This window comes from Lytechinus pictus, chromosome 1 (assembly GCF_037042905.1).
Source record: "Lytechinus pictus isolate F3 Inbred chromosome 1, Lp3.0, whole genome shotgun sequence".
Taxonomy (NCBI): Eukaryota; Metazoa; Echinodermata; class Echinoidea; order Temnopleuroida; family Toxopneustidae; genus Lytechinus; species Lytechinus pictus.
In genome coordinates this window covers 30,767,636-30,795,570 of record NC_087245.1, presented here as the reverse complement: position 1 = coordinate 30,795,570, position 27,935 = coordinate 30,767,636, and the positions used below count along the sequence as shown (strand labels likewise).

The window sequence follows — 27,935 nt, the reverse complement described above, 5'->3', positions numbered from 1 at the left end:
CCGCCACAGTTCCCCCCGGCACCTATCCAGCGGCCTCAGACGGGCCAACCCCCTCGTCAGACGGCCATCCCCGCCCCTATCCAACCCCAGCAGACCACCCTCCCACCCATCCCTGCCGGTCCACCGGGTACGCCTGCCCCGCCTGCTCCTGCAGGGGGCCCGCAAGCCCCTCGTTCGGACCTGGTGGCCCTGCCGTCCAGGCCGGGGTTCGGAGAGGACGGGCGTCCCATCGTGCTGAGGGCTAACCACTTCCAGGTCAAGATCCCGTCAATTGAGATCTTTCACTACGATGTCACCATCACACCTGATAAATGCCCTCGTAGGGTCAATAGGTAAGCAATCTTTTAGCTCTTTCTTTCTTCATGATATATGTTGAAAAGTTATACCAACATTATTTATCTGGAAAGTCTTGGGGAAAAAATGAGCAGTTTTGAGCAGTGAATCGTAAACTTTTTAGCTTATTATAAAGCTGCAAACTAGTACTGATTTTCAGTAATTAGTACTGAAAAATGAGAATACTGATGGTCTTATGCAAATACAGATTTCATTTTTGGTTATCACAATTTATCCTTTGGTATTTCTTTGAAAATAATAATTTCCTCATCAAAATACTGATTTTCACTTTTTTCACCTTTCAAAATATTGAAATGTTCTTGTTCAGGTTGGCAGCTCTGTTAATTGTTTGCCAGAGTAGATTTTGATACAAATTGTTCAAAGTGTATTTGTTATCATAAAAGATCTTGAAGAACTTCAAAATTAATACAATGATTGTATTTAATTTTTCCCAAAACAGGGTCCTGTAACACAAAACTTCACAAGAATTTCAGTGAGAGCAGTGAGATGTAATCACTGTTCAATATGTGTGAAACTTCCAAGCAGTCCAGAAAAAAATGGTGTCAAGGAAACTCTTGTATGAGTTGTATCTTTTTATTAAACTTTACAACTTAGAATTTTGATAGCAACAAAAAAAAAATTGCTCTTTCAGTTACTAAGCTGATTTCATTTTACTGTTTGAAGACCAAATTATTATTTTAGCTATTTACAGAGCTGCTGGTTTGGAGATCACAATTGTCTAGAATGCTGTTAAAATCTTGTATCTGAAATCAAAATGTTTTGATGACAGCTCAAAATAAGCTTGGTTTTATGATAACATCGGTTGTAGCCTTCTTCTGCCTAGAAAGAGTTTTTGACAGGTATCCAGAAAATGTTTTCACACAATATAAGATTGCCAACATTAACATGTTTCTAAAATACAGCTTTTTCTAAGCAGCCCTCGACATTGTCAAATTTTTACCAGCCCAGCCACAATTACTTTTGATTTACTTTTGTTGCTACAGGGATGTGATCGACACGCTGGTGACTGCATACAAGGCTAGATACTTCCAAAACAATCTTCCAGTGTTCGATGGCAGAAGAAACATGTACTGCAAGGAACAGCTACCTCTAGAGAATGAAAGGGTATGTTTCTTTTCTTTATAAAGTAATTGTTACTTCTCTTGTTCAGGTTTTGATTTGTATGAAACATCCTTTGGTATCATTTAAGATATGAGGATTATCATATTTCATGCTTTGATGTCCATTGTCATCTTTGCTCTATCTTATATTTCTCTCTATATTTCCATTAATCCTGTTTTGTATTTTTCTCTTCCCAAAAGTATTGCAAGAATTACATACCTACTTTTTGAGACCTCTGTCGAAATTAAACTCTGTAACAATATACTTGGATGCTAATTTTAACAATTTTGTTCTTCCTATTAATGAATAGAAAATCAAAAAAATATGATGTTTAAAATATGAAATTGAACTCGAATGTGATAATCGATAGATAATGTTATGATATTTAGGTTCCTAGGCCTTTTCTAATTGAAATTACTGTTGTCTGTATTTGTGAGTGACATGAAGTGCAATGTCGCCCTCTACAGGTTGAACTTGAAGCTACATTGCCTGGCGAGGGGAAGGACAGGGTTTTCAAGACTCAAATCAGATATGTGGGGAAAGTGAGCTTGTCCCTACTGGAATCCGCACTGAAGGGAGAAATAGAACACATGCCGTACGATGCAATACAGGCATTGGATGTTATCATGAGACATCTCCCATCAATGAGGTAAGACACCCCCTCTGCTCCTGAATGGAATAGGCCCTACTGTGTGGTGAATGTAGAGTACATTGGGGTATACCATTTGTTACTGAGGGAGGGGTGAAAGTCAGTAGATGCTCTAACGGGAGAGAGATAAAGGATACTCCACACAATGCAATACATTAAAAGAATGGGAAAAGAACATAGAACCATAGTACAATTGAAACCTATTTTGAGAATACAAGCCAAAATTCTATAATTTTTCCATTCTTGGCTTCCCATGTCAACTCAGAGTACTTAGACCCTGGTCTAGTAAAGTTAAACTGAACTTCAGAATATGGACCAGTATGTTCAACAGTCCATAATTTCAATAGATTATGATTATATAAATATAATGTATTACAGATTCCAGCTTACTGGTAATTTCTAAAGTAGGGGTATTGGCATGATGTATATATGTATAATATACATTGTACTAACACCGTAACTTCAGAAAATTACCAATAAGCTGGAACATGTAATACATTTTATTCATAATCATATAGCTTTATTATTTGATTTATTCATTGACTTATTAGTCGTCTTTTAGTAAGTGGTTCCATCAGTAACTGATATACATGTACTGTTCTCCTTGGAGGCCCTGCAACATATATACAAATATAACAAACATATGAAAAGTAAACAATGTGAAGTTAAGACAGACATTTCAACAAATGAGAAGAAATCTTAAAACAACACAGCGGGCCAGCTTATTGATTAAGGCTATTATAGCCCCGATATAAAAGAGTAAATAAAAAATCTGATTGGGTATTACTAACTAATCTTATGTAGGTATACTCCAGTAGGGCGGTCTTTTTTCTCACCCCCGGAGGAATACTTTCACCCCCTTGGAGGCGGAAGAGAGGTGTGGTTTGGTTTCCATCAGAGTGTCAGGCCTTCTATGTGGAAAATGATGCTCAATATAGATGGTAAGTGAATGTTACTTGCACCTTAATTGTCAAAAGCCAGAGTCAGATATTTCCCTCAGTAATAAGCCATTTCACAGCTAGCTCATAATCAACCTATGTAAAATGACCTTTCTCATTTGTCATTTAGGATGAGCACTATTAATACTTTCAAATGAAGATGTTATGTTGGCTTTCCCCATCAAAGCTTTCAAATTCTAAGAAAGAATGGCATGGTATAGACCAGATGACTAGAATAGTACATTGGTGATCAAGTTTGGAAATCGTTAGTTGTATTGTCCCTTTTGGATCTTGTTTGGATGACTGGAATGCCAATGATTATGAGCACTATGTTACTCTTCAGCTGTGATATGATGAAAATAATATTTTATGGAATGTATGAATAATCATCATATCACAAATGCTGTTAATAGTGACTTTGAAAACCACCTTGATGGTTTATCCCAATGATCTTGTACTACTCATGTGCAGTTACAACTGTGAAAATGCTTATCCTGCAAGCAACTCTTCATCACTAATTCTCACATTTCATCATATTCAGAGCTTCCAAGTCTCCCGGATCCTGCGGGAGAATACTGGATTGCGATCCAATCTCCCGTTCTCCCGACCCCATGCCAAAATCTCCCGGATAATCAGGATTTTTAGCTGTTAAATTGTAAAATTCATACAAACGACTGTTTAACGAGTCTAGCATGTTCAACTCCCTAACACCCACGTGGAACCTCCTTATCACATTTTCATTTTACCCAGTAACTTCTACTAGTTTTTGTATAATCGTACATTGATTTCCCATGTAAATGAAGATAATTTTACTGAACGACTGGTGAAGTAGTCTAACAAGCCATTTTATTTCCGGGTTCTGCAATGTGTGATGAAAACTCTTCAGCGGTACTCCATGCACATGGCCCCCGCTGCGCCCCGGCGGGGCTCCAGCCGGCCGCGCTGCGCCAGGAAACTCCGAGAAGGAAAGTTCACGAGCACTGCAAGGCATTTTTCGTAAGCTTGCTTGCGCCTTATTCGAGCTGAAACTGTGGATCAACGATGGGATTAACAAGTGGATTACTTTTACACCTCGACTTTCAGTTTCAGGAATAATTTTATTGACAATCCTGAAGAATTAGAAGCAAAGTGGAGATTTTTTCGCCTACTTTCACTTGGGTTGATCGGATTCGAACATTTTCTCTTTCGTGAGTGAGCTAGCCTGGCGCTGGCTGGCTGAGCTGTGCGAAGCACGCCCCGTCCCGATTCATCCACACTACAATCGCATCGCCAGTGACCATGGAGATCATGGAGATGGAGTCATCCAAGACCAAGACGACAAAATACTTATCGAAGTATAAAGATACTTTTCAAGCAGAATGGGACTGTGTGACAGTTTTCACAGGAATCCCTCAGAGACTTTAAACAGTCCACATATAAAGCTCATTTACCATGTTTACCACTACTGCAGCCCCTTCCCCCTCTGGCCAATTAAAGCAAAGGTATTTTCATGTTGAATGCATTCTTTTATGAATTATTTAAAAAATCTACTGTATTGCCTGAAGTGTATATTTAGTCAATGACAATTCATGAATTCTCTCTAATGTGCATTTCATCTATCAGAATTTTTTTTGATGGTTTAGACAGCTGTTGGTTACTATCAAATGTTGTTTCTTAATGTGTTTTGCTACCCAAAACTCCCATCCGTGGGACAACGTTCCGCCGCTCCCTCACAAAATCATACCTCCGCGAAATCTACTGGATTCTATCATCCCAATGTTGGCAGCTCTGCATATTCAAAGCAATAGGGAGTTCAAGTACACCTCTGTGAAAAGATGCAGGGCTCCTTTACAGCGGGAATGTGTCATAAAGATTTTGGGGTAAACACTGTACAAAGCATGAGCACATTGCATACTTACCCACTATCCATAATCAGTCTCTACCTTTATGAAAAAGAAAGAGCAATTTTTATCTATGAGGATCCTGTGTCCTTATCTTTGTAGATATATAAAAATTGTACTGTTTAGAAAATTTACATATTGTTTACATTTTCTATTTAATTTTCCCTATTTACTGTCAGTTTTAGCTAGTATGGTATTGTTTCTTTCTACAGTTGTACTGTAGATTCTTTAGTTCAATATTGTTATTTTGGCATGTAAACTATGTAATCTTTTGATTTCTTCATTATAGGTGCATATTTACTTTATTACATCACATTTTTTTTTTGGATTAAAGTAAAGTGTACATAATAAAAAAATTAAATGTGTATTTCCATACCCCTATTTTCATAACAGTATCTGCGACTGCATTCTACAATGCCCAGTCAGTAATCGACTTCCTATGTGAGGTTTTGGATATTCAGAATATTTCAGATCAACGACGCCCTCTATCGGACTCACAGAGGGTAAAGTTCACAAAAGAAATCAAAGGTGAGGAGAAAATGACCAAAAAATTATTAAGAATGTGGTAATTGATATTTTTAAAATCTTTATGATTAATGTAAGTATTTATTGAAAATATAACAATTAAAAAAATGATAACAAGTCAAGAAAATAATGACCATTCATAGTAATGAATACGTCAAGTGTATAGTCACAGAAAGATCGAAAATCAATCCTCATTTACGAAAATGAGCAGAAAGTTTACCTTTCTATTCAACAACGCTGTTTTGCAAGATAAAATGTAGGTTCATGAAGTCAAATTAATATAAAATAGCAAGTATGATTTGATAGTTTCAAATTAATTTGTGATGCTAAATTCATAATAATTGTGGAATTATCGTAAGTTAAGTATGTCTACTATGTAAAAATTGCCAAAGGTTGAACCTTACATGCAGTTATTGACCTTAAGCATTTAAATTGCTGAAACATGAGTTTTTGTCAAATTCCTTACAATATTTAGTGTTCAGCCTGGATGCGACTATATAATTATAGTCAATGCAAAAAAAATAAAAAATTTGTATAGTACTAGGAGGTGTAGATAAGTTTAATTCAATTTAACATAGAATTTTCACTTCAGGGAGTAGTTTTCATACAAAAAAATATACATCATTTATCTTGCAGGTCTTAAAATTGAAATAACGCACTGTGGAAACATGAGGCGGAAATATAGAGTGTGCAATGTGACCAAGAGACCAGCTCAAACACAAACGTAAGTATTAACCCTGTAGACCTATAGCCGGGAGGGGGGGGGGGCTTATTAAGCCCCCCCACCTGGAAATCTTTTGTGATAAATCTCTAATGTGATGAGATCTCACACCGCAACGATTCATGACTTTTTTCTTTCACACAAATAAATTCATGACACCCAGGTACGTGGTTCGAAAGTAACGCAACAAGAACATGTATATTTAAGCGTTCAAATCTGGCATTAACATTCGGTCTGTGCTTTTTAGATAGCTCTCACCATATTATAATGTGAGGGCATTTGAAGATGTGTCATTTGTACTGGAAATGTTATACTCTATATTCTCTGTCATAAAATGAAAATTAAAGTGAAATCTTATACATACTTTTTAATTTTGGTTAAAAAGTAATTTCATTTAACACCTTTATTGTTTTGTTTACATAGATTCCCATGGCAGTTGGAGAATGGCCAAACTGTGGAGTGTACAGTAGCCAAATACTTCAAAGAAAGACATAACAGAATATTGCAGTAAGTCATTCATATTTGTCATATCTTATCCTTTATTTGGTGGGTGTGGGGTCTTTTTAAATAAACTCTTTAGTCTGTCTTTCTTCGCCAGCTGGCTATTGGCTATTACCTGGCATCCATTGCATTTTCCAGTTAAGCAAATTTTTGTCATTTATGAATTTTGCAGGTACATGTAATTCTCCTTATTGGCAGAAGAACACGAATTGCAGCATTAAGAAATCAATGCTATTTTATCTTTTGTGGAAATTAGTTGTGGGAAAGATGATGAGAACCAGGTAGACACTGGATCAAGATAGACAATGCAATTACAAGGTCATATGGCTACATGCGTGTCTGCTGCATGCACATACAATCTGCTCATAGGAATTGATATTGTCTTGAATTTGGGATAATATTCAGAGTATCGTTCAATAGTGGTCATTCTTTATGAGGCAGGTTGGCTGATGAATTGTTTGTTTTATAATGCTGTAATCCCTCTATCTGCCAGCACTTGTTTATTAGTGTTTTATAAAAATGCATAATTTTTCACTTTTTGATACCCTCTTCTCTATCTGCATAAAGTCATCCATTATTTGTATATTTGTAATAATTTAATTTTTCTTTTTGATTATTATTTTCCAATGCCTTTATCTCCCCTGTCTGCATAAAGTCATCCATTATTTGTATATTTGTAATATTTGATTTTTCTTTTTGATTATTATTGTCAGATACCTTCATCTCCCCTGTCTGCATAAAGTCATCCATTATTTGTATATTTTGTAATATTTAATTTTTCTTTTTGATTATTATTGTCAGATACCTTCATCTCCCCTGTCTGCATAAAGTCATCCATTATTTGTATATTTATGATATTTAATTTTTCTTTTCATTATTATTTGTTTTCAGATACCCTCATCTCCCCTGTCTGCAGGTTGGACAGGAGCAGCGTCACACCTACCTACCTCTAGAGGTATGTCATATCCTGCTAATTTGTTTACTCAGAATGCGTGTAAACCAAATTTTTGGATACTTTTGAGTCTCAAAGATAAATGCCTGTTGACGAAAACGGTCTGAAAATGAGTTCGAATACAATCCTATCATGTGAACACTCAAGTGTTTGTGTGTTTGAATAAAACAAATATGTGCCAAATGACTCTGGAAGGAATTATGTAATTGCTGAGAAATGAACAAAATAAGCATAGCATTCCAGACTAATGTCAAGTCTTGTACCAAGCAATGGTAATACACTGTCCTACATGTTATTTGCGTTTGTGTCATTACTGCAATTGTTTTTCAGCTAGGATTTCATTATTCAGGTACATGTTAACTCTTTGCTCGCTTGTTCGACTAGAGTCACAAATCACGACTTTCTTGTGAATCAATTGTTTACTCCACTGTTTTCTTTTAGCTTTTTAAAGTTATAGATGTATATATTTCTTATTCTGTGGACAGGTTTGCAACATCGTTGCTGGGCAGCGCTGTATCAAGAAATTGACGGATATGCAGACCTCTACAATGATCAAGGTATGAGGAGGGTTTCCAGAAACCATTTGTCACTGATACTCACTGACATGTTACTGAAATCCTTGTATCTGATAGGCTGAGAGCAGAATTCTCAGTGAGAATAAGAGCTGAGATGTTTCGTTAAAAACTCCCCTAAATAAACATTGTGCAGTAAGTCCTTTTCAGAAAATTGACACATTTACAATTGAAGTGAATTTTTATGATAAAAACTGGAAGTTTAAACATTTGTAGATTTGAAACGTTTTAGATTTGTAGAATGTACAGAATATTATCTTGTAATTTCGTTGTTTTTATTATTACTTGAAGTATTGTACTCTTTTATTTCCTCGTAGGCCACCGCAAGGTCTGCTCCAGATCGTGAGAAGGAGATCAAGAATTTGGTAAGTGGATAGAATCTCAACAGCAATGATTGTTGTCATTAGATGCACAGTGGCATATAAACTTATTCTATCCCACACAGTTTGGACATGACGGTTCAACCTGCTATCCCTATGTGATTTTGGATGAACTATGAATGATCAATCTCGACTTTTGCTTTTGAGAGCGAAGCGTCTGCCTGTCGAAACAAAGATTGTGGGTTCGAGTCCACCCCAGGTGGATGACTGAAGCTAGTGCGTGGTGTGTAAACGTCTCTCCCCTGTTCCATAGATGCAGGCTATGTTATAGTGGAAAACACTCCGGCCCTTGGATAGGACGTTAAATGGAGGTCCCGTGTAGAGGAGAGTCACCACCTTTGCATGTAAAGAACCCACTGCACTATTCGTATGTGAGTAGGGGGAAACCCTGGTGTAGTGGTCCACCTTCACTCCCCCAATCAGTTATATCGAGAGGAGAGACCTGCGGGTCACGGTGATTCAGTTCGCTTTTTGCCTCCCAGGCACAGGTGACGCCAAACAAATAATAAATATTGATAATAATAATAATAAACCATTTGTTTACTACTTGAATAATTTATTAATGTTCGTCATTTGCCAAAAGAATATCAAGTTCCATGTGCAGTGTAAACCCTGATATGATTTAGTGCTGTCCTTTTAAATGTTTCAGTTCTTTTGATGTTTGAGTGTCCTTTTTTACACCTCTGTTACACCTCTGCAGGTGCATAAAGCCAACTTCAATAACGATCGCTATGTACGACAGTTTGGCCTTAGTATAAGTAATGACATGGTCACCATAGAAGGCAGAGTTCTACCAGCTCCAAAGATCCAATATGGCGGGAAGGTAACTATATAAAACATGCTTTATTTGGAAATTCCACACAAGTCAGAATATATTCTTTCAAACCAGTTGAAAAAGGCCCTTGTGGAGGTTTTGTTAGTGAGTAATACAGAAGATAATAATATTTGAAGAATATTCCAGTTGCAAACTAAAGATTTCTATTATTATTTTTACTATCATCATTCATTCAGCAAATGAAGATTATCCAAAGAATACGTAACATAATTTGTGTCTGTTTTTTTTTTTCTTATAAAAAATCATAATGATCTCAAATCATTATGAATTGAGCAGTTCTTGAAGTACATTATAATGACTAGAAATAGAGTTTGGATGAATACCAAGGTTAATTATTTTATAGAGTTGCTTTGCATTTTAATAACAAAGATTTCCTAAAACAAACCCTGCCAAAGGAAATGTACCACAATTCACCATTCTAAATGCAGCACTTTGGCAAAGATCAGAATTATTGTGCTTGGTGTGTTTTATGTCTATTGATGTCACAGCAAAACAAGACACAGGCGATCCCTGCCCAGGGGGTATGGGATATGAGAGGAAAGCAGTTCCATACAGGGGTTGAGATCCGTGTCTGGGCCATTGCCTGCTTCGCACCGCAGCACCAGTGTAGGGAAGAAGCTCTCAGGTGAGACCTTCGATATAGTGTGGCCTCGATGATGATGGTAATGAGAATGATGATGATGGTATTGATTATGATGATGATGATAATGATGATGATGATGATGTTGGTGGTGGTGATGGAGGTGGTGGTGGTGATGGAAGTGGTGGTGGTGATGATGATGGTGATGGTGATGATGATAATGATGATAATGGTGATGGTGATGGTGATGATGGTGATGGTGATGATGATTATGGTAATGATGATGATAATGCTGATAAAGATGATAATCCTGATGATATGCCCATTATGTTGCTCTCAATATTGATGGCGGTACTGCTACTTCTTTTGCTGAAAGTGATGGTGGTGATACTAAAAATGATCACAATCATACAAGTTTTAAAGTTTGAGATTTATAGATGCTTTATGACAATTCACCTTAATAACATTGGCTTTCATTAGACACCTTTTCATAGACCATGATCAGATTTGATTTACACAGTAACGGCGTATAAAGTTAACTAAACACGCCTTGAACCATTTATCCATTTGCAGGACATTCACGGCACAACTCCAGAAGATCTCCAACGATGCGGGGATGCCCATCATGGGGCAGCCATGCTTCTGCAAGTATGCTGTTGGAGCCGATCAGGTGGAACCCATGTTCAGACATCTCAAGTCAACGTACAAAGGACTGCAACTGATTGTGGTTGTGCTGCCTGGTAAAACACCGGTCTATGGTGAGTTTATGTACCCCTTACAATTGAGTTGATGATGATGACGATGATGATGATGATGATGATGTAATGTTGATGGTGATGTGATGCTGGTGATGATGATGATGGTAATGGTGGCATCAAAATTACAACTCTGAAATAATCACCAAATGTTTAGTGAATTCAAATGTTGTTCATTTCTACAGCTGAAGTGAAGAGAGTCGGTGACACTCTGTTGGGTATAGCAACGCAGTGCGTACAAGTCAAGAATGTGAACAGAACCACGGCACAAACCCTCTCCAATCTCTGTCTCAAGATCAACGTCAAACTGGGTGGTATCAATAACATTCTGGTTCCCAATATAAGGTAGGTGCTCTCTAGAAACCTGAACTTTCAGCAAGACAGAAAATTGAGAAATTTCATAAAATAAAATAATTTTAACGAAAAAAAAATATTTCAGGCAGAAAAAAAGAAGAATTATGACAAAATACAGTGTAAAAACGTGAAGATCGGAGCAGAAACCTCTTACACTATTACAGGCTCAAGTGTGTAACATGTGTATGCCATTAACGCTTTAGGGTGATTCCATACGTGTCGTACGGGACATTTAGAGAACATTTGACAGTTTTTTTACAAGAAAAACAAAAAAATATTCCAGTAACTAATGTTGATCATCAAGTACTACCAGAGTGTTAGAAAAACCAAGACTGAACATGACTTGAATTCACATCCTGTATAATACAAATTTAAATTAGTAATGTGTCGTACAGACGCAGAAAAAGTGGCTTTTTTAGAAACCTCAAGTTTGTACTCTAAAGTCTGTGAGTTGGACAGATAATTTTCATAGAAACTGAACTCAAATTGATATTCAATTACCCAAGAGCAAACACATCTATGAAAGAAAGCAAAATAAACCTTCATGAATAAATAAAGCAAATTGCAATTTTCGAGAACATTGTGGCGTACGGGACACTCAAAATGTGTCGTACGGGACATCTCTAAATTGAAGCCAAACTTTCTTACTTTATGTCTCTTTGACTTCTTCAATCACTTTATTTGGCTGATGATAATGATAATCCTATCAAACTAAAGACATTCATTATGTTAGAAACCGCTATTGGTGAATATTTCTGTCAATTATCATAAACAAAATAATGTGTCGTTCAGGACACTTGTGTGTCGTACAGGACACTTGTTATAATTTTTCATATAAAATGTATATATACATGACAACTGTCACTTGTAATTCCACAAAATATTTTTTTCTAAAGAAATGCGGTTCTACTTTTCAAACCTTTCTGCATTTCATGAAACCATATGGTTTGTCTTATTTTCCTGTTTTTTTTTAGTAAACAACATGGTTTGTCTTATTTTCCTGATTTTTTTTACAACTTGAAAAAAGTAAAGAGTTTCAATACTGTATATAAAAAAGTAAGTGATCATCAAGGGAAGTCCAAATAGATGATCGATATGTAATTTTTTTTTACATCTTATAATAATTCCACATTAGCATGCAAGAGGAAGTCATCTTCCAGGCTAGGTTGAATCAATTATAAAGGTTTTCTTTTCATGCTCAATGACAAAGAAATTAACCTGCTCTGACCAGTGAAAATCACCAGTTTAGCTGGAGGGATTCACAAAAGAATACGCCTACATGAAATCAATTAAAATGGTTAGAATCACCTATTTCATGTTCTATGGAGATTAAAAAAAAGTACTTTTTCAGTTCACTTTATGTCAAATCAATTACTTGAATTAAAATAGGTCTACTATTCATAGTTTCTGAATCCAAATCCTGTAATTAAAGGCATTATATATTGTGTGTCGTACGGGACAACTTTTAATAGGACAATTATTGAAAAATGAAGGGCAGTAATTAGATCCTTATGGGATAAATCGATCACCCATTGGTCAAAGATAGAGAAACTGATTTTGTGAAATTGCATCATCAAAAATAAAATTGTAGGAAAAACTTTTGCACTTTCATGTGTCGTATGGGACATTGCCAAAAATAAGTTCGGAAAAATCAGGGCTGCCCCTATTATGGATCATGGAAATGTTGTAGATATTATTTGGAACATTCAATGATACATTATTCCATTTACCTGCAATATTTTCAATCTTCTCGTGCTTTGCCAATAATTGTTTCAGGCAGTGTTTGTACTTGACTATTTAATCAGCAAAATTATTGAAAATTGAAAATTCCATTGTTCCCCCTAAAAAAACTATATCTGACTTCACTTTTGGTTAAAATTCATTATTTTCATAAAATTTAGGTATCATAGTAAAATATTACACTAAGTTCTAGTGTGGAATCGCCCTTTATGTGCATGGAAAATTCAATATTTTTTCTGAGAGATCTTCACTATATGTACAACTATTGCTTTTTGTACAGGTCATTAAAGTATACAGAATTGATGTTTTAATCACTGAATAACATGGAATTGGCATTGGAACATGATTTTGAAAATTAAAAAAAAAAATTTAGTCAATAAACACATTTTGGTGCGTCATGGTTTAGTGGTTCTGACTCTCGCCTTTGAAACAGAGGGTCGTGGGTTCGAATCTTAGCCATGCCGTGTTTTCCTTCAGCAAGAAATTTATCCACACTGTTGCACTCGACCCAGGTGAGGTGAATGGGTACCCGGCAGGAGTAATTCCTTGCATGCACTGAGCGCTGGTGATGGTAGCTCGAGCTATAAAAGCCGGGATTATAATAGCAGCGCTTTGTATCAGGCAAAAAGCGCTTTGTGTATCCAGCTTTTATTATTATTATGTAGGCAGAATTAATTGTTTTTAGATATTTGTATTTTTCAGACCTCGTGTATTTGCTGAGCCGGTGATCTTCCTTGGAGCAGACGTCACTCATCCACCTGCCGGTGATGATAAAAAACCTTCCATTGCTGCTGTAAGTTTTGTCATGGTCTATAGTCTTTTAGGTTCACTAATGAGCTGAAAGCTCATCTTCAGTTTTATTGATGGGATATTCCAGGAAATATTTTATGAATCATAGTATAATTGAGCAATAATAATGTAATCAAGCAATCATTGTGTAATCAGTGAAGATTATGTCCTTCATTCAATCCATACATTCTCATGACAGGTTACTTTGCAAACATATAAGTCTTGATTTGTATTCTGAATATATTCTCTGAATGTTCCAGCATGCCATGGGTATAATAAATGCCATCCAAGCTGTTATGTGCAAACGTTTGAGTTTATAAGGTCTGTTATATTCGTTGTCATTGTCTGCATCCTTTTGTCTTGAGAGATGATGATGTAGCACTAGGTGATTCATTTTCTAAAGTGGCTGTGGAGTCCCACTCTAGACTGGCCATCTCTAGAGCAGTAAGTACAGATGAAAGAGGCTGGCAGTGAATCAGATGCTGATAAAGATGCTGCCCTCGCCTTCCTCCTAGCTCTTTTGTCTGTCATTCCTTGTATTGAACTACTTGGAACTACACAGACTGTATCCTCATTTTATACATATATATCTGTTTTTATGACAAGTTGTGGGTAATATGGACGGCCATCCAAGCCGTTACCTTGCAAAAATTTGAGTGTATAATATATCCCTTATCTTTTCATGACAAGTTGTAGGTAGTATGGACGGCCATTCAAGCTATGATTGTGTATACATAAAGAGACCGTAATATGTCCCTCATTTTTGCATGACAGGTTATGAGTAGTATGGACAGCCATCCAAGCCATGATTATGCAAACATTTGAGAGTATGATATGTCCCTTTAGTTTTGATGACAGAATGTGGCTAGTATGGACGGCCATCCAAGTCATTATTGGGCAAACAGAGTGTAAATTATGTCCCTTGATATGTTTTCATGACAGGTTGTTGGTAGTATAGATGGCCATCCAAGCATTACTGTGCACACCCCCCCCCCTCACTTGAATAGCATGATGTCACAGATTTACGCCCGTGATTGTGCAAGTATTTGAGTCTCTGATATGTCCCTTATGATTTAATGGCAGGTTGTGAGTAGTATGGACGGCCATTGTAGTATGGACTGCCATTCAAGCCATTATTGTGCAAACATTTGAGTCTGTAATATGTCCCTTATGTTTTCATGACAGGTTGTTGGTAGTATGGACGGCCATCCAAGCCGTTACCTTGCAAACATTTGAGTGTATAATATATCCCTTATCTTTTCATGACAAGTTGTTGGTAGTATGGACAACCATTCAACCTATGATTGTGTATACATAAAGAGACCGTAATATGTCCCTCATTTTTGCATGACAGGTTATGAGTAGTATGGACAGCCATCCAAGCCATTGGGCAAACAGAGTATAAATTATGTCCCTTGATATGTTTTCATGACAGGTTGTTGGTAGTATAGATGGCCATCCAAGCATTACTGTGCACACCCCCCCTCACTTGAATAGCATGATTTCACAGATTTACTCCCGTGATTGTGCAAGTATTTGAGTCTCTGATACATGTATGTCCCTTATGTTTTAATGGCAGGTTGTTGGTAGTATGGACGGCCATCCAAGCCGTTATTGTGCAAACATTTGAGTCTGTAATATGTCCCTTATGTTTTCATGACAGGTTGTTGGTAGTATGGACGGCCATCCAAGCCGTTATTGTGCAAACATTTGAGTCTGTAATATGTCCCTTATGTTTTCATGACAGGTTGTTGGTAGTATGGACTGCCATTCAAGCCATCATTGTGCAAACATTTGAGGCTGTAATATGTCCCTTATGTTTTCATGACAGGTTGTTGGTAGTATGGACGGCCATCCAAGCCGTTATTGTGCCAGCGTTCGAGTCCAGAATCACCGTGTGGAAATCATCCAGGACCTGATGGGAATGGTCAGGGAACTCCTGATGGAATTCTACCGGTCAACTAGATTTAAACCGGCTAGGATCATTATGTACAGGGATGGGGTCAGCGAAGGTCAATTTTTACAGGTGGGTATAAGCTATTTTTTCAGATGGAGGTCATTAGCCATAAAACAGAGTATTTTTTTAAGTCGCTAAAATGAACATTCATATGTTAATTTCAAATCTTATTTTTAATTAACATTAACAATATATTTATTACTTTGCAATGCAAATAATTTAGGAACAAATATTTGAATCATTATATTGCAAATATTAATGTGGTGAATACATATCTAATATTTTGGAAACATTTACTATACAGTTCATGGCATAATACACAAATCATTTGATATTTTTTTGTATATCCTACTATAGATAAACACAATTGAACACAACAGATTCAATTTTATACATATATAATCATTTTGACTAATAACAGAGAATGAAAAAGTAACTGTTACCCTATTTGGAGTGATAAAATACTACATGTATTGAATGTCATAGTGTGAGGAATTTGAAATAAAAATATGACCTGGTGAAGTAATCACTGAGGCTGCAACTGCAATGACCTGGGTACAAATATATCTGCAAGGTATAGTGGACACTGTTTTGATTAAAGCACTTTTATTAATCATTGTTTCCAACAGGTGCTAGCTCAAGAAATGACAGCCATCCGGAATGCCTGCCGTTCTTTGGAAGACTTCTATGAGCCTGGTATCACGTTCATTGTGGTTCAGAAGAGACATCATACCAGGCTCTTCTGTGCAGAGAGAAGAGAACAGGTGAGTGGAAAGATAGAATGATAGATGGATTGGATAGAAGGATAGTAGAACTGATATCAGTGGAATTTGATATGTTCATTGTGGTTCAGAAGAGACATCATACCAGGCTCTTCTGTCCTGAGAGAAGAGAACAGGTGAGTAGAAAGCTAGAATGATAGATGGATGGAGGCAGGATTGGATAGGATAGTAGAACTGATATCAGTGGAAGTTGATATAATGTTCATTGTTGTTCAGAAGAGACATCATACCAGGCTCTTCTGTGCTGAGAGAAGAGAACAGGTGAGTGGAAAGATAGAATGAAAGATGGATTGGATAGAAGGATAGTAGAACTGATATCAGTGGAATTTGATATGTTCATTGTGGTTCAGAAGAGACATCATACCAGGCTCTTCTGCGCAGAGAGAAGAGAATAGGTGAGGGGAAAGATAGAATGATGGATGGATAGTAGAACTGATATCAGTGGAAGTTGATATAACGTTCATTGTGGTTCAGAAGAGACATCATACCAGGCTCTTCTGCGCAGAGAGAAGAGAACAGGTGAGAGGAAAGATAGAATGATAGATGGATGGAGGAAGGATTGGATTGAAGGATAGTAGAGCTGATATCAGTGGAATTTGATATGTTCATTGTGGTTCAGAAGAGACATACCAGGCTCTACTGTGTTGAGAGAAGAGAACAGGTGAGGGGAAAGGTAGAATGATAGATTGATGGATGGATTGATATAAAAAAGTTTGAAGAGTGGCAATATCTCACTGGATGCTTCTACTTTCACTGGTTTGCCCGCCCCCCCCCCCTCATTTTTTTCTGTACCTTATATGCCACTTATCTCTGTCATTGTGTCTCTTTTGCTTATCTTTCTTTCTGTATATTGGAAGGAGTGGTAATATCTCTGCAGGTACTACTGTTTACAGTTGGTATACCACCATCCCCCGCCTTCTCTCCTTGCCCGATTTGTCATCTCTGTCAGTATGTCTCATTTGGCTAGTCTTTCTCTCTTCTCTTCTCTAGATTTGAAAGAGTGGTAATATTCCAGCAGGTACATGTACTTTTGTTGACAGTGGTATCCCCCCCTCTCTCTCGATACCCTGTTGTTTTGTCTGTCTTTGCATTCAGTATGTATTATCTTGCTGCTCTTTCTTCCTTTCTGTTCTGGTAATATCCCAGCAGGTACTACTGTTGACAGTGGCATTCCCTCTTCTTACCCTGTTTTTTGTCCGTCATCTCTGTCAGTATGTCTCATTTTGCTTGTCTTTCTCTCTTTCTATAGATTGGAAGGAGTGGTAATATTCCAGCAGGTACTACTGTTGACAGTGGCATCACCCATCCTCTAGAATTTGACTTCTTCCTTTGTAGTCACGCCGGTATACAGGTATGAAATTATCCATCTACATTTTAAGACAAATGGTGGGGTAATGATAATTTTTAAAACTGATCCGCAAGAAAGAATGAATTCTGTAATCAAGTAACCAGAGAAACAAAGGCTTAAGATCCTTCCCAAAGGACCAGGTAATGAGTATAAGTTGTAAATGCCTTACCAAAGGGCACTAGTGCACCAACTGGGAATTGAACCCAGGTCACCGGAATCTGAAACCCCTGGTCTACTGACTGAGTTATCCTTGTTAAATTATTGTGTTTCACTAAGATTGTAGAATTTGCACTTAAATTCCCAGTCACGAGCGGTATATAATGCATCACCGCATTGGTCAAATCATGTTCAGGGTCATGAGCTTACAGTTTAGATACAGTGGGTGAGTCGGTGTTTAAGCATAACTCTTAGTCACATTTAACTCTTTGTGAAACACCCCCAGGTTACAATAAAAAGAACATTTCTATGCTGTAGAAAGTTTTATAAGTTGGTGTGGATTTACGTAAGGACTGGAGGGTTGTAGTATGAGGCTCTAAATTGATGATATAAATGGTGACTTTGCAAATAGCTTCATAAAACTCCCTAGCAACAAAGGGCGCAAGAATGCTTATCTGAGACTTGAACCCAGATTATTTAGTTTGGATGCAAGGGACTTAAACACTTCACCACAGTAGTTGCATCGGTTCATTTTTGTTCCAACATTCCAGGGCACCAGTCGTCCCTCGCACTACCACGTCCTCTGGGACGACAACCGCTTCAAAGCAGATGAACTCCAATGTCTAACCTACCAGCTGTGCCACACCTATGTACGCTGCACCCGTAGTGTGTCCATCCCTGCCCCTGCCTACTACGCCCACCTGGTGGCCTTCCGTGCCCGATACCATCTGGTAGAGAAGGATCACGATAGATATGACCACGACAGGTAAGTCCGAGGCTGACTTGGGTGCTCCGTCCGTTTTGAGAGCCAGAAGGGGAGTGACACTTCCTGTAATGATGTCCTTAATAATCCTCGTGGCTCTCATCGTTATGATGAATGGATTACAAATGACCAGCCCCCTCTCTGTTCGGCATGATGAACCTGGTAGTGTTTCATGGATTATCTTGTCAATGATATTCAATGAAGATCTTACTCTCAGATAAACAATTCCAAGAATTACAATATGTGTAATATCAGTGACAAAGACTTCAAGAAATGCTTCCAAGGGCTTTTTCTATAAGCTGCAGAAATCCTGTGATTGATGTGCCAACAGCCGATTTGTCATAGAATTCCAGAATTTGATTTTGATAACATATTTTATTAAATGGTTATGGATTTCCGGTTTTCATCTATATAGAATATCCCATGAAACAGTTCATTTTAGATTTTTTTAAATGAATTTTATAAATACTATGCACTTTTCACTTGGCTCTTCCAGTTGCCTTAAAACTACTGTACGTCTAACCTAGTGATGTGCAACAAAACACAAAGACACCCATTTCATTTTAGTCACAGTAGGCCTATTAAAAATCACCTCTTGACCAATCATATTGCCGGGGTATTCAGCTTGTAACTGTAGTTTCATATCCTGGGTACTGTATGAAGTTTGTTGGCATTGGAAAGTTGTCCCAAACATTCTCAATAGATGAAAAAGTAAGGATTTCACTGGTATTTTCAGTGCATGTCAACAGCTGACAACTTTCATCAAATGTCTACCCTGGGCTCTCATAATTTGTTCTTTTCTATTTAATAGTTTTGCTTCTTTTTTTAGCTTCAGTTTTGCTATTCATCTCCCTGCTGCCTACCTCTGCTTTTGATTGGCTTTGCTTGTTTTTGTTTGCTTTATTATTTATTTATTTTTTGCTTCCATTCCACGCATTTCCTCCTTAGCGATAATTGATTTGCCTTGCTTATAGAAAAGATATAACTTCATACTTTTGTTTTGAGATTGAAGTACACTCTAGATTTCTTTTGCCAATCAAGATTTTTTGTGACTAGGATTGTGCTTCTTTTTTTTTTTGCCTGTTCCACAACCATTCTACAACTTGCTGCTTTCCCATGCTAGTCAAGAAGCATTGTTCGTTTGGGTCTTTTATTTGTTCATTAGCTCAGTTTTGCTATTCATCTCCATACTGCCTTCCTCTGCTTTTGAATGGCCTGTTTTCGTTGCTTCCATTCTACACATTTGCTCCTTGAGTGATAATAAATTTGCCTTGCGTATAGAATGGGTCATATCTATTCATACTTTGCTACAAGGTTGCAGTTGATGTCTTGCACTTTTTTTTATATAGGATGTTCTGTTCAGATTCACAAAAATGATAGAGATTACATAAAATAAACAAATATAATTTGTAAAGTTTTGATGTTAGTACTCATCTAAATGGTACTTTTAGATGTAGAAGTCACTATTTCACAATCCCTTTATTTTATTTTATTATTTTCTGCCCTGCCCCTGGTTTTATGCTATGCACTTTGGCTTATGAAAATGCACCTGCATGTCACATGTGCATTGTTATCCAATAGATATGTTAGAAAGTATAACATCTATTCATCTGTATGCTGTACTTAGTAGTATAGTTGCTGTGGTAGAAAAATTTATTTGCAATTTTATTGTTGTTTATTGTAAAGTAAATATTTAGAAATTATAGTAGCATATTGTTTTATGCGGAATAGTAGCAAGTGAGGTAGTAGAAGTAGTATTAGATGTAATATTGATTAAGTTGTTGTCTTGTGTAGAAGTAGCTTTAATGGTGTGAACATTTTATTCACATGGATAAATGTGTATAATAAGCAATTAAGAATACTTTTTTAAATAAATGTGAGAATGGTTAAAACTAGGAAGAAACTGAAGAAAAAAAATATTAAATTTGGAAAAAAAGGACCACTTCCAAACTAACATTAACATACATCTAGTGTGAAAGTTAAATATGGTGTACTTCTTTATAACAGAAATTGTATTGAGCATCTACATGTAGCAAAAGTATTTGATAGAAGTGTTCCTGCACTTATTTGATGAATGTGTAAATCATGAAATCGATTTGTCAAGTCATGCATACATGATTTCTCCTCAAAGATGGAATTATCTTTTCTCAAAGTCCACATGACAGGGGCCGCGGAACGGTTTTCAAAGTGGGGGGGCTGACCATGCAAAAAATCACAATCCTATGGTCATTTTTACGTTTTTGTACACGGTTTCAGAAAAAAGTGGGGGGGCTGAAGCCCCCCAAACCCCCCCACTTCCGCGGTCCCTGCATGAGGCATTTGTATGCCATTTCCGGAGATGTTGACGTACATGTACAGTATATCTTTATTTTTTAAGGATACACTTCATACCGTTTTATTGACTCGCTCAACATGCATGTAATTGATAGGGAAACCATCAGCCAATCTTCATTATTAAAGCAACATCATGCAAAACACATTTTGTCTGAATATTTATATTATTGCTTATTTATGTTTTTATATCACTTTTTTTGCAGCCATCAATCAGGCACAAATAGCAAGTGAGTTAAAAACAATGTCTTTGCTTCTCGCTCTATACATATCTATTCCCCCTACTCTTGGCCCTCATTCTCTCTCCTCTCTCCCAACTCTTTTTTTTTCTCTCTTTCCTCGACTATCTCTGTTTTTCTCACTCCACCCATGCCAACCAAACTTTTCTTGTTGAATCTAAGTTTTTATTTTAACCCCAATATCATTGTATGTATCCCACCAAATTTCTCATTTGAATAGCATCTACTTTGATTCATTTCTTTCCAAATTCACATTCCTCTACAGTTTTCACATATTTTTTCTTAATGGTTTGACATTATATATGATATTTTAGCAAAGGGCCAAATGCTGTGGAAAGGATATAGCATAATGAAATATGCTTAGCGCATTAGCAGAATTGATTTTTTTTTCAAAGTCCTAGTGATCTAAAAAATAAAGACATAAAAAAGAATACATTTTATATCATTGAGATAAAAATGTTTAGTTTTTTGTTATTTTTTCCAATTCTATAATTCAAAATGAAAGTTATTTCCAAGTGAAAATCTGCTTTATTTAATGTAACAAAAATTTGCAAGTATCAACGTTATTTCTAAAAAAGGTAGAGAAAAAAAGGTTAAGAATGCTCTCTTGTTACATGTATGTTGATATCTTTGTTCTTTAGGAAACAATAATCAAGTTTGTCGGTTGCTTTATCAATATACATAGATGATACATCTACAGTATGTGTGTATGTTTATATGTGATGAAGAAGATAAAAGTCTAACTGATTGTGAAATCAGTTTTAACACCCATTTTAGCTACAGAATACTAGGTCACAAAGCATTGGCACATATTTAAAAGGCTGTGCTCTTTAAAAAAAAAAGCACTTCTTTGCACCACACAGTCTACTAGGATGCTGTATTTGTACACAATGCTCTGCTCTTTCATAATTCTTTTTCCCATTTAAACTATTCTAAGGAATTGAGATTTGATAAACATGTAATTGTGAAATAAACCAGTTTGATTGTATTATCAATGTTTTAAATATTTCTGGTGATTGGATATGCAGTACCCATATTATGCAAACATCAGCCATCAGCTAATGCATATAGGAGTGGTAGTGATCTGATCGACTTTGTGGTCACAGGGTCAAAGGTTACCGGCCACAGTGGACAATTATCATTAAGTTATCTTAATTAAATTATTAGGCAAACACTAAATTTATCAGCATTGCACATGGTAGTGATGGTGGTCTGCGTGTGGGTACTGTTACACAAAGTCATTTAATTGATCACAAGATGGATTTATATGATTGATAGCATTGGTTATGAACTGCCATCGAACATTAAAAATCAATCTCTGTGGAATCACTCAGTTTTGTGATACAGGGCCCTCACTAATTTTGTTATCAGGCAATCAGAGTCTATTTGCAATTTGATACTTCTAGTTGATTAATAAATATTTTTTTTTTTTTGGTATATTAATTCAATTTTTTCTTGTATATCTCTTTTGCTTTTTCAGTGGTGGGGATGGTAGCAGCCACCATGGGGCTACCAGTTATGGGCGTAGCTTTGAAGACATGATACGGGCCGTGAAGGTACACGACGACACCCTCAAGGTCATGTACTTTGCATGAGAGGTCAAGGGTCATTCGTTCTTATGCTGCATGGTAAGCTGGGTTTGGAGGTGAAGGTATCTCGAAAAGGAGTCAACATTCATGAAAAAATAAATCCTCACACAATTCTGTTGTTTTCAATGTGTTATGTGGCTTATGTTTGAGATATTACACTTGTTGTTTGTTGACCTCCAGACTTAGGTTGACCTCGAGACCCCAAAATTTGACCTTAATGTCAGAGGTCAATTGAGCCCATACCTGAGGTCAGTAGGGATCCAATTCCTCTGCAGAGGAGCTTGAACTGGAAACTAATGGAGGGCAGATGCTTGCCATCTTTATATTGATCTTGTAATGTGCCTACACATGTAGGTTATCAAGAATGATCTCACTTAACATGGGTTTTCTACATGTCAGCACGGGGTAAAGACGTACAGTAATAAAATGACGGGTAAAGATTTTGCCACCAATGTTGAGCTTAATAACGTGCACCTTGATTAGAACGATTAGAAGGATGGCCAGTCTGGGACAAAATGTTTGTTCTCAGTATTTTCTTGAATCGGGTCTGGGTTATTTTTTTACAGACCTGTATATGATAAGTATGAACACTACGATTTTCAGTTGTACGTGTTAATTTGAAAAAAAATATTAGTAAGACCTTTTGATAGGATATGAATTATGCTTAAGTCGGTGATCAAATGGAAAACATAATTTATAAGCTGCATCAGAGTGACTTGTTAGGAGATAACGTACAGGAGAGATCTTGCAAGATATGAATGATCAGTAACAGAGGAAAGTATTAATATTCTATGGAAAGTTTTAGGATGTTGGTCGTAATATCAGTTCTCCTACACAGCAATAAGCCAGTTCGTAGTTCCATTCTGCGCATGATCAGAAGAAGGTCATTGAACTAAAGTGACGGGGGGTAATATTTAATGAGATAAGCACCATCTTTGATGTCTTGATTATTCATATATTCTTTTGAAATGTGTTTTTCACTAGATCCACCAAAAAGCAACAATGCATCCACTAACACTGGTTTTAACAGTTAGCCAAGTACTCTGCATTCAAAGAAGAAATGCAACAAAAACCTTCACAGAGTGTTTGCATTGGTTTGCTATTCTAGTCACCTGGTCTATGCAATTTCTGCAGCCTGCTATGTGAGGCATGCTTACATGATATCTTTCTTTGAAATCTGCTGATCATGATGAAATAAATTAAAGGTCATTTGACCAAAATTGCCCATGAGGTAACTAGGAACTGGTCTATTTCAAAGACATGATAAAAAATTGTCCCACCAGGCATGATATCTCATGACGCAATCTTTGAATTCTCCCCTTCTTGACAATGGAGTCCTCACAGTTTGTGTGTATTCGCACGAACAGCTTCAAGGTCTATGGGGTCATAACAGACCTGCCAACCAGTACGTTTTTGGCGTATTTAGTACGTTTTTGCAACCAAAATACGGCAGTACGTTTTTTTCTTTAAAAAATATGTTTTTGTATATAAAAACAATTATTATTATTTTTTTTTTTTTTTTTTTTACAAAATCGTAATTTATTGAAAAAAATCATCTCTATATGTCTCTATTTCATAAAACTTACACAAATATGGGTATTAGATCAATGTAATTTCAGGTAAATTTGTTTTTTTTTCAATCATTTTGTTAAAACCAGGGTGAGATATACACATATTTAAATGTTTTTATTTTTCATCTACAAGAGCAGTGCGCATTTTAGTTTGCATGCAGCTTGAGCGCCACGATGAGCGAGTGCGCCACGCATTTTATTATGAAATACACTTTTTTGGGGAAAAATACAATTTTTTAAATCACAGAATACACTTTTTCATTCCCAGAGGTTGGCAGGTCTGTCATAACATGCTGCACATATCGGATTTATGTTCGTGTGAATTTTGAAAAAGTGAGGTTATTCGGTGGTTTACATTATCTACAAGACCCTTATTCTGAAATCCATTTTATGAAAATCATGGCCCACCTCGGACAAGTCGCACATCATGCATTGCAGAACCTGAATATTCACCTTATGCTGCGTAGTTTAATGAAGTGAGTCCATGGAGTTAATGCCATCGAAGATTGAAGAAAAACCATATACATGTAGCTCTAGGAAGCATTACCTTAACCTACACTTGTGATTGACTTTTTCCCATATCAATAAAATCATTTGGAAGTCAAGCAGTTGATGTCTGGTCTTCATGCAACAGAAAATATTGATTGGCTGATATTCCTCCACATTGATATTAACCTGTTGACTACTGAGTTCTGTGATTCCCATAGGCTTTGTACATTGATCACCTGGTTTCAGTAGGCAATGGGTTGATCTGATGACTACCGGATTCTATGATTTCTATAGGCTTTGTACAGGGATCACCCAGTATCAGTAGGCAAGGGGTTAACCCGTTGAATACTGAATTATATGATTCCCACAGGATTCGTACAGTGATCACCTGCTTCCAGTATACAAGGGTTAAAAAATATAAAAACATTATGATTTAAATTCTGATTTTTTGCATTGAAAAGCTATATGGCATTCTTACCTTAGGCAAGGTATTATCTGAAACGTCATGTTCTGCTATGCTGCATATATCAGAATAAGGACAATCTAAATATGTCATACATTGATCACCGATGCTGCTTCAACTTGCAAATCAAATCTGCGGTATATGCTTATGATGTTTGAAAAACACTCGGCCTTGGACCATATATGAATCTAAAATCAGAGATGCTACATGTACATGTAACTTTTACACTTTGTACAGTATTCAAATTTTTTGTGTGTGTAAAACACTGAAAATAAAATTTCCCCCAATTTTTTTCCACACAATGGCGAGAAATGTAAGAATACTATTTTCTTATAAAAAAACACTTTCTATTATTAAATATCAGAGTACTGCAATAGTGTTTGCAAGATTTTCAATCTTTGCAAAACTTTTCTAACATTTTGTATGTGTCCTAAGCCCTAAACCCGTTTGAATTGATATGAAAAAATAACACCATGATGGATATGTGAAAGCACGAGACACAGCCCGGGAAGTCGCAATTGAAAGGAATATGATTATGATGAATGGTGATGATGAATGATGATGATGGTAGTCAGTTTGGAGACATCCGACAAGATGGATATTTCTATCTTAGGGAATAGAGAGAGGGAGAATGAGAGCACCAAGAGTTCCTTGATTTATTTATTTCAACCTGAAACAGCTGATGGCTGCATCAGTAAAAAAAAAAGAATAATAATTTGTAAATAAATGTTTTAATCGTGATCCTTGTGTGACCTTTTTTGAGAAAAAAAAGATAGACATAGAAAGTACAGCACAAATTTTTATATATATGTATTTTCCATGGAATAGATAATTTATTTGATTATATACATGTATGTGTAATCTTTTGGATAATGGATGTATCTACATGTACCACTATTTTTTAGAATGTCAAAAGTCGTTTATCAAAGAGTTTGTAACTGTATATTGTGCCATTGGTGGGTGATGAATCACTTAGAAGAATATGTGAATACTTGTAAGCATGGCTACTTGTAGATAAAGACTGTTAGAAATAGAATCAATGTCATGTGACTAATCATGTGACCAGTCAAGATCACCTGATTCTATGTTAGTTGATGTATTTAGAATCACATGTCATGTGACAATTACGTGACCATTCAAGATCATGTGATACAAGATAGTTTGTGTGTGTAGAAACACATCATGTGACAAATCATGTGACCAGTCTAGATCACCTGATACAGTATTTGTTGATGTACATGTATTTGCCAATTTTAAGCCCACAGCCTCTTCAGCCTCTTCACTTGTAAGCAATTTCTTATTGTAGCTTCAAAGGGTCCTGTAAAGGTATCAATTTCAGCAATACTCACCCTGACAAAGTATCTGTATGTTGCATGACTGACAGGGACTGAAGTGTTTTAATGTAGATACCAAATGAATTAGATTTTGAATATATTGATTTTCCTTATCACCTTATATCCTTATAATCCCTCCATAACTGTGCATTTCAAATTCAGCCAATGCAATTTAATGATAGAGGATCCCATTTGAAATTAAAGGCAATGTAATTTTGGCCCAGTTCTGATTCAAATACGGGGTACTAGTAGTAAAAATCTAATGATACATTGAACCACATACATGTAGAAGACATTGTATTGCTGCATTTCGAATCTTTACTTTGGGTTATAGATTCTGTAGTTATATTTAGAGGAGCACAGGCATTCACATATAAATGTAAAATATGTTTCTTACTTTGAAGTAATTGTATATTTTCCTATTTTTGGAATGCACGGCAGAAACATAAATACATGTATGGCTTTACCTTGAGATTTTTACAATGTAAGTAGCCATTTACCCCAAAAGATCGAAATTTGAAGAAATTAATGTTTGAGTGAAAAATCACAGGATATTTGAAGGCACTGTAAGAGAGGGAGAGAGAGATACAGACTTAAAGAGAGAGAGAGAGATCAGTGAGGAAGGGAGGAGGGGGTATGATACCCTGCTGTTTTCTAAAGAGAGATTGATTTTGCATTATTTATTATCAATTAAGACTATTAGTTCCGAAGATTTGTATCCTTGCATACACCCTTAAAAGAATATATCCATTTTGTACCAATAATGTAATCAAGGCTTATATTAGGACAATTCATTTCTTGAGCCTTGTTTCTAGATTCGTATAAGTTAAATAAGTCAAGTGCAATATAAAATCTAATATGAAATAGTTATATCTGCTTCAGATAACCATTATATATTGTTAAATTTTCCCCGACTAACACCCATTTATCTATGAAAATAAGGGTTTGGTTTTTTTATCTTACTTTTATAAAGTACTTGAACTGGTAGTTTTTATTTTATAACATAATAATATGACACTGTACATCATCAATCAAGAATGGTTGTAGTTTGATCATTTGTGAAGTAATCATATTTGATGAATATCTTCTTGTAAGTTTGACAGTTAAGCCCCTTGCCATTCAAACTTTGAAGTATTGAATTATTTGGGTATAATCTCCTATGAGTTATAGCTCAACCTACAAGTTTGCTTTGAATAATTTTCGTAGTCTTTGTAGATTTTATGGTTATTGCAGCTAGATATGCATAGTTCATGTCATATTGCTACCTGAATATGACATTCTGATTTC

The 27,935-nt window shown here is 36.2% G+C and overlaps 1 protein-coding gene across 2 annotated transcripts; it reads left to right on the top strand.

Moving 5' to 3' along the window:
- LOC129260853 (protein argonaute-2-like) lies at positions 1-24,026 on the top strand. Of its 2 annotated transcripts, XM_064100179.1 has the most exons (21): positions 1-332; positions 1,338-1,458; positions 1,923-2,104; positions 2,909-3,045; positions 5,316-5,450; positions 6,084-6,171; positions 6,592-6,675; positions 7,561-7,624; positions 8,107-8,178; positions 8,511-8,558; positions 9,274-9,396; positions 9,897-10,033; positions 10,562-10,746; positions 10,929-11,088; positions 13,540-13,630; positions 15,458-15,652; positions 16,213-16,347; positions 17,615-17,716; positions 18,421-18,635; positions 21,170-21,193; positions 22,683-24,026. In XM_064100179.1, exons 2-21 carry the CDS (start codon positions 1,420-1,422, stop codon positions 22,795-22,797), a joined length of 2,331 nt encoding a protein of 776 aa, XP_063956249.1. In that variant the 5' UTR covers positions 1-332; positions 1,338-1,419; the 3' UTR covers positions 22,798-24,026. The 2 variants fall into 2 exon arrangements, with proteins under 2 accessions (XP_063956249.1, XP_063956253.1); XM_064100183.1 differs by lacking the exon at positions 21,170-21,193 and having other exon boundaries at positions 22,683-23,411.
- The last annotated feature ends 3,909 nt before the right edge of the window (positions 24,027-27,935 follow it).

Coding starts and splice junctions, on each gene's coding strand:
- LOC129260853 (XM_064100179.1), top strand. CDS start 1,420: ATGTACTGCAAGGAACAGCTACCTCTAGAGAATGAAAGG. Junction 2,105..2,908: donor AGACATCTCCCATCAATGAG/GTAAGACACCCC, acceptor AATCTTATGTAG/GTATACTCCAGTAGGGCGGT. Junction 10,034..10,561: donor TGTAGGGAAGAAGCTCTCAG/GTGAGACCTTCG, acceptor ATCCATTTGCAG/GACATTCACGGCACAACTCC.